The 8,005-nt window shown below is 32.6% G+C and overlaps 1 protein-coding gene across 1 annotated transcript; it reads left to right on the top strand.

The window, feature by feature from the left end:
• The first annotated feature begins 2,890 nt into the window (after nt 1-2,890).
• On the top strand, nt 2,891-6,363 carry LOC108762773 (uncharacterized). The gene is made up of 4 exons (XM_018509935.1): nt 2,891-3,048; nt 3,672-3,858; nt 5,603-5,762; nt 6,210-6,363. Exons 1-4 carry the CDS (start codon nt 2,893-2,895, stop codon nt 6,361-6,363), a joined length of 657 nt encoding a protein of 218 aa, XP_018365437.1. The 5' UTR covers nt 2,891-2,892.
• Nucleotides 6,364-8,005: the final 1,642 nt, after the last annotated feature.

Here is an 8,005-nt window from a genome sequence, read left to right as displayed (position 1 = left end):
TTCGTTCGGCGCGGTGAAGAGGGTATTTACCAAGCCAGTTTCCTTCTTTCTTGCGATTATGGGATTTTATGTGATTGCTTATGAGGAAATATTAGGCACTGTTTGCTCGATGCGTTTGGCACAAGAATAAGCTCCGCTGCAAATAAATCTTGTCTATGCCAAAAGCGAAAGCTTCGATCGAATTTCGAACGATATCAACGGAATGCAGTGATATTCACAAATACGAAGTTTGGTTTCTTTATCTTGTTATATATATAAAAATTCATATATAAAAGAAAACAATTGAGGTTGCGGTTACAGTTTCTATGGCAGGAATATTTTTATTTTTATTATAAAAATATTATGTTTTATTTGAAATTTATTAGCTTGTTAATTATTAAAGAATAATTGAAGTTGGGCTCTTGAGATAAAAACTAAACAATAAATGAAAAAACGAGCAATTAAGAGAAATTTGCAGTAATTGGAGCGATTACAATATCAACATATATTTCTCAATACTACATATATATAATGAATACCGAACGTTTCGGCTTAATTCAAGCAATCTTCAGCAGTCTTGTATAATACAACTTCTTGATAAATAATTCGAGACATCTTGGTATTATAGTCTTATATAATACAACTTCCTTAATACAATTCAAGTAGTCGTAAAGTGTGATGTACAATCATAAATAATATATATTTAATTTAGTAGCAGCTAAATTAAATGAGAATAATTAATACCTTATGATTGCGTGTCAATATAATATAAAAGTCGTCTATTCTTAGACAACGCGATGAGAGTGAAAATATAGTCATTTCTCTAAGATGTTTAGAGACAATATAAAATCGACATACTAAGACAAGAAGGTTGATGTGGTAAACTAGAAAGGAAGAGGAACATAAGAGGGGGAAAATAAAGCTTTTTTTAAAATATATGTATCTTAAAAGATTAACTAAGAAAAAAAACAATATATAAAAGATATCCTTCCTCTTTTTGTAATGAAAATTTAATTCAAGATTATAAAATTATTTATGAGTTATGAAAAATAATTTATAGATGCAGTTAACAGAATTAAGATTAAAATAAGTGTATCAAAATTAAAGGCAGATATTAAAAACATGGGAGGACGCAAGAATATGGACGGGCGCTCGAATCTAATTGTAAAAGATATAAGAAAAATAAGTACGAATAATTTTCGTCAACATCGTTTGCTATGATTATACAACCGAGCCTTACTTTTTCTTCGCCATGAGATTTTCTGATATTAGCTATCGCCGTCTGTGAAATGCTAGGCATTATAACTATCCGTTTCCCAGACTCAGAAGTCGATGGGTTGAAGACAGTTCTCCGTGGCGAGCTCATCGAGCTTGCACAGTTTCTCGATAATCACCTTTCATAACCACGTTTTCTCGATTACCTTTTTCCTCTGGAATATCTACTCGATGATACATCCCAGCGAGCCGATATCACCGTATCAACTGGTGCAACCAATCCCATGGAAAAATGTGCGAGGGAAATATCTCGAGTATTCCGTATCTATATATTTTTCTTTCTATTATTCGTGTAAGTTTTTTAACACGAAGATAAATTCGAGCAAGTGTTGTGTACGTCGGGGTGATTCGCTGGTACCCTGCGAGACGCATCGCTTTCTGCACTCCCGTTTCTTCTCGAGTCGTTCGCTCGAGTACACTTTACGCCAGGCAGAGCAGAGACAGTATTATCGGCAACGGGCATTTTTAATATCGAGTAAAAACGGCGAAGGCGTGTTGCCGGCCACTTGTTATTACTATCTGCTTCGATATTAACGTCGACCCGATCACTCGCGGGGCATGGCGAAAGGATACTACGAAAGTGGGTCGAAGAGCGCAGCTTTTTAAATAGCAAGCTTTTCACGATCTCGAGCAACTTTAATCTCGAATATTTTTCAATATCTACCTATCGACGGAAATTTATATCCAAATATCTCGCTTGTATAATCACAGGCAGAGAATTGCTTTAAGCATAAATTCTAACGTCGCATATTATATACCTATTATATTACTCGTCACGCGATTGGATATTATTATTGTACATATTTGTGCAAGAATTTGCACAAATTTGCAGTTTTCTGTCAATTCTTTAGTGTCTTAAACAATCAATATATATAGAGTATATCACTTTATAATTGACGCACTAAAATATCTCTTGAACAGTGCATTTTATGTAAAAATGAATTTTCAGTGGAAAAACAAAAATAAGAGAAACAATCTCCAATGATCTTGATCTTAACAAATGTTATCTTGAACAACACTCAAGAGTCGTCGGTCGGACATCTTGGATAATACTAATGATGATGGTAACTTTCAAGCGTTATAACTCGAAAAATACTTAATGAAGATGAACTTTGTTGTAGCGTTTTGAAAAGCATTTGATATTGGCTATTAGATTCTAGAATCAAAAATAGGATATCCAATTTAAAAAAATGATATTGCACTACAAAACGTTAATTAGATTATATTTTTTATTATAACATTTGTCATCTCGATACCGTTTCCCCCATTCTGCGTGACACTAAGGAATACGGCTAAGGAGGGAAAAAGTTTCTCATGCATTCGATCATATTATAAACAAAATTTAAATATTAATGTATTTTCAACTTTAAGAAATATTAATGGAACTATATAAAATTTTTATACAATATATCTTTATACATTTTTATATACCTTTTTAAAATCCATTTCTCATATACCACATTGAAACAATATTGGTCTGTGTCATCGCACATGTATCTCGCAAAATCAAAGCATTTCCGCTCATTATCCGCTTAACTCGCGGTGGCCGGCTAATCAGCACTATTAATCGTGATAATTGGCGCGGTAGACCGCCTCAACCGAGCTGCGCCAAATTGTCAGTCCCAACGGTGTTTAAGAATGCGAATCTCTCATACGTTTGCGCTAGCCATCCTATGTGTCTACCTTCATGATATTTATGTCGCCACTTTATCTCAAAGTAGCGGCTGGTTTGCACGCGATAAGAGATACCTGGTGTATCCGCCGCCCGGAAACAATACTCCCACGAAAGTTCAGGTATGTGCAAGTTTACAGGTTCCAAAGGTGTGCTTAAACAAAACAAACGAGGTCGTATGAAAAATTGGTTAGACCGATATTTCAACAAGACCGTTAAGGGATATTGCTAAATAAAACAACAATTGAGATTTCTTGTTAGTCTAAATAAGTATTATATAATCGTGAATTTTAAATGTACACGACTTGGTGTTTCGCTTTTCTTTAATAAACTAACTGTGCTATATATTTTTCTTATAATAATAATCAGAATTGTTCAGCGTATCAGAGGAGCACCTCAATTTTTCATTTAGTTTGGAAAACTCCAACAAAGTTCACTTGACTTCAAAATTAAATAAAAGTTAAATAAAAATGGACCTGTTATCGTGTTATTCGAATCGTTTTGTACAAACTCGACGGCGGGCGACACGTTTGATGGAGGATTCTGTGATTCGCGATATCGCCGGCGATATTCGAATCACAGAGTTTTGGGACATCCATTTTCCGATCTAATTTCGTGTGGTTGAACCTCGATCGCTGGCGGCACTAGTGGGCGGATGGCATGGCAAGAGGGAGGACGGGGTGATTCGATCTCTGGTTGTGGCAAACGATCGATGACACCTTCCTATATTTGAAAACCGTTCCAGTTAATCCTCGGCCTCGGTTTACCCATGGAAGTTGACGTCAGCATGATTATCGGCTACGTGATGAAATTTAATTACGTCCTGCCCTTTAACGCCTCGTACTTGACGGATCCATACGTCCGCTATGACAGATCGATCAACCGCCATGTCGAGCCTGATGGAAATGACGCCTCTCCACCAAATGCGAAAGGTATCATGTTCTTTGCTTGCGCGGCATATGAAATTAATTGAAGCTATTGTCCTCTCAGAGGGCTTTTCCGCGTTCGACTCGCATCGAAAATAAAATAATTTCGAATCATTATTCAAACGATTAATTCGTAGCATTTAGTCTGTATTAATTCTATATGAATTAATTGAAGCTATTGTGACAACCTTTCCCATTTATATTTTCACTCACACATTCTCGTAAGTATAATAAAATGATATTTCAAATTATTGTTCAAATTATTGGACTTATACCATTAATATCTGAGTTTCTATTTACATATAATTTCTATTATAAAATATTGTCGAATTATTTAATTAATTTTAATTTTTGTATTGAAATTTAATGTTGTATTAGGGCATTAAAAGGTTATTAATATACTAAATATTTACATATATAAATATTGTTAATATATATTTGAAATCTATTTATATTTAGTATAAAGATCATCCATACCTGTATATATCCACACCTAAGAATAAAAAAAAAAAAAATAAATCCAAAATCATTGATCGTAATATTGATCGCGCTTGTTAATTTATCATCAGATAACCCTTAATCAGAGAAAAGATATCAATCTGAAGCGAATGCAACAGTATACATCTATAACTGATCTGGAAAGTTTATTTTGAAGAGATCATTAACTACATATTTTGAACCTTTACGGAAAAATTTCTGTGAAAGGCAAAGTTCATGAATCATGTCTTTCTACTTCTTGGCATCGATATGTTCCAAAGGAAGACGGTTATAGATGGTAAAGAAAAAAAACGGTGAGATATTATGTAAGAAGTAGTGTTGACAAGATGTATCGAGAGGATCTTGAGTCGAATTCTGTCCCTCGAAATCTGACGGGCATACTCTGGACTCAAGGAGCGAAGAACGAGGCTTAATACTAGGATAAGGCGAGGATTCTTTCCTTTTACATGTTAATAAATCTACTTTTGTTGCGTGGCCCGTGCGTCTACTTCCTGGCACAATGGACGTTAATCTAACTCCTTTATCGAAGGACTCTTTCATTCATTCGCTTTGATCTCGTTAATCCAACCTAACGTAGCCTGAATCTTTCCTTTCTTTTTCTTTAGTTTTTTCTTTTCGCCATACCTTTTCTTCCGCTATATCGGATTCATAATGACTTGTGGCGTTTGATCTTCAGATACTTGATGGTCTTTGAGAATATTTTCCGAGATATTGACCTGGTCTGATGTAGCAAGAAAATATAATAAAGGTTTAAAAAACGTAATATTACATTTAATCATTAGCTTAAATTATATTTTGTTCGTACAGCTTTAACCTTAGAGAAGACTTTTATAAAATAAAAGGAATATTTATTTAGAAATAATTTCCGAGTGTACATTAACTTTTCGATTAATTTTGAAAGATATTTTAAAGAATCTTTTACTTGATGGTTCTAAAAATTATGAATGGTATAGCTAAATAATCGTTAGGTATAAATTTGTGAATAAACTTGAAATCTGAAGTAAATATTTAATTAAAGAACATATTTAATATTTCGTAGTATATATTTCACTTTTCATTTTAATAATCTTAATATTATATTTATTACACTGAGAAAAAAATGCTGTTGATTCAATTAAAGTCTATATTACGGGCTGTCACTAACATAAGTGATTAATTCATATATATTTTTATTGACACAATAGTGTACTTTGTATCATTTTCTTCGCATATATTTCACCTGTGCTTCTATTATTATTTTTTCGACGTGAAGCGGTGATATCGAGGTGGGAATGCTACGAAATTCTCGAGTCGGTCTTCGAGACCACACGTTCGGGAAAAGCCTGTCTTTTGAAAACTATTTGCGAAGCCGCAGCAGTGCCTTTTAAACGGAGCGATACTCTAACTGCGCAGCTCGCCCATATTTTCCTCACGTAAGCGTTAATCCGGCAAGTAGTCTCTTAGAGTAATCTTTATCTAAGCCCAGAATAGCTTCACGATTAAGGAACCGTAATAACTGTATACTTACCATTGTGGCTACATCGTGGCTTATGTTAGGAATATGAATAGTTTGCGTTACATGCATAATCATATTATGCAGCATATAGGCTCATTGCATACGAGCGCCTTATAACACATTTATTCAGAATGAATAGGACAATTGCATGTTCTGAATGTTAAAACTTATATTATGAATATTATAATTTGTATTGTAACAATATTGCGAAACAATATCTTATTTTATTGAACGACAATAAAACAATACACAATAAGTACGTTTCATTATCGATATATTTCTGTAATATTGTTTTATAATATTTTTCTGCGTAAGAAATCATAATTTCATTTTAAAGATGTAATTATTTTTATCAATATTTCAGGCCTTCTACTACGTCTGAATCATTCAGAAATGCCTTCGATCAAGAATATCGTGCCGCTGAAATCGCAGGTCAACAAGATTCCAACAGCTGTGACAATTTATTTCCGGAATGCACGGAAAGCCTTTTAGATTATTTTACTGAAATATTAGAATAACTACATCATTCTAAATCATTCTACATCATTCTAAATCATTCTACATCATTCTTAACCAAATTACTATTTCTATTTATACAGAATTTATGTCATGCTACCATTGCGATAAAATGGTAGAATCAGCAGTTTTCCTTTGTTACAATTGTATGACAATATTATTCATCGCAGTCTATAAAAAAATATATATATTTCTTGGCGTTTATGGTATTAAATAATAATGAAAGCTGAGTCATATGAAAAATAATTTCTGTATATTTACTGAAACGTGCGACACATTGGGAATGAAATTACATGCAACATACACAGTAAAAAAAACATTGTATATTTGTGTTGGGAACGGTTTATTCGTTCTTGTTAACAATTCGTGATGAATTTTTTAACATATTCCAGTATTAATTTAATATGATTATGTTATTTAAAGATTTTATGTTACATTTATATTCAATATTTCTTAATGTCAAAATGACACGGTTTATGAGTAAATAAACAAATAACGTTAAAAAAAAGTGTTTTTAAACATAAATTCTAATTGTAAGATGAATGAATAAAATGTGGATTAATTTAACATATCATAAATATTGATTATACTAAAAAAATATACTTCTACATTTTGTTTACAAGCTGTGTCAGCATTACCTTTTTTGTGATTATTGTTTACACAATACCTTTATTTCTAATATATTTATTTTATGTTAAATAAACATAAAAATTTGACATATAAATTGGACCGTTTGGAACATACAGAATGTGTTGTATTTGACACAAATTTTCCAATAGCGTAATTGAAGAGAGTTCGAGATTTAAACAAAGCGTCTTTTTTGATATCAATTTCGTTGTACAGCGTCATGATTAGTGATCTGTCTTGACCTTCATAAATTTCGAGCAGATCATTTTCTCTTCGCACCTGTTGTCGAACGAAAATATTGGCAATAACATCCGATAACTGCGTCACGTTTAGTCGCAAGTGGCACGTCCTTCATACTTCTTAGTTCCATGTGCTGTCACTATTTCCTTCGTCCGTTCACTTCCGTTCCATCCATTACGTTGGTGAACAGCGATATGACATCCAAAGAAGCCAATTTTAAATTCGACTCAATATAAATTCCATTCAGTTTCTTTATTAAATAAAACCCATTTTCAACGTGGCTACGTGCTTCGGATATGCTATCCTTAATGATGTAATAACAAGTGTGTGAACCAAAATTAATTCTAATAAAATTAAAAAATGAAGTCGTAAAACGCATGACAACGCCCTGCGTGAATAAAATAATAATCAATGTATTTAGACTCAAATAATAAAACATTCAAATAAAAGGCTGCGAGTCGAAACAAGCTGGTAATTGTTAATAATCAACGCTTAATATTTAATAATTAAGTAATGTAAGTAAAGAACAAGTTTATACAACGGGCTATTAATTGAAGATACAGTTATTTTTAGAGAAATATAAATTTTATGGACCTTTGGAAGACCATATGATCTAGGAATATTCCCGTCAATGGTTAATAGTCTTTTGTAAGTAAATTCGTCTATAAATTCATTGTTCTTCTACACTGTTAGAAATGTTCTTAAATTTCATTAACTTTTAATGTACATTGGTGAATGAAGTTTAATTTCTCTGTAACTGAAAGGACTATTAATGCA

This window comes from Trachymyrmex cornetzi, unplaced genomic scaffold (genome assembly GCF_001594075.2).
Source record: "Trachymyrmex cornetzi isolate Tcor2-1 unplaced genomic scaffold, Tcor1.1 scaffold321, whole genome shotgun sequence".
Taxonomy (NCBI): domain Eukaryota; kingdom Metazoa; phylum Arthropoda; class Insecta; order Hymenoptera; family Formicidae; genus Trachymyrmex; species Trachymyrmex cornetzi.
Note: the sequence above shows the minus strand (reverse complement) of the source record. Positions and strands in the feature narration are given on the sequence as shown.

Bases quoted from the DNA above. Each gene is read 5' to 3' on its own strand.
- LOC108762773 (XM_018509935.1), top strand. From the start codon at position 2,893: ATGCGAATCTCTCATACGTTTGCGCTAGCCATCCTATGTGTCTACCTT. The intron at 3,049-3,671 runs GTATGTGCAAGT...AAACCGTTCCAG, and splicing joins ATACTCCCACGAAAGTTCAG to TTAATCCTCGGCCTCGGTTT. The intron at 5,763-6,209 runs GTAAGCGTTAAT...TCAATATTTCAG, and splicing joins CTCGCCCATATTTTCCTCAC to GCCTTCTACTACGTCTGAAT.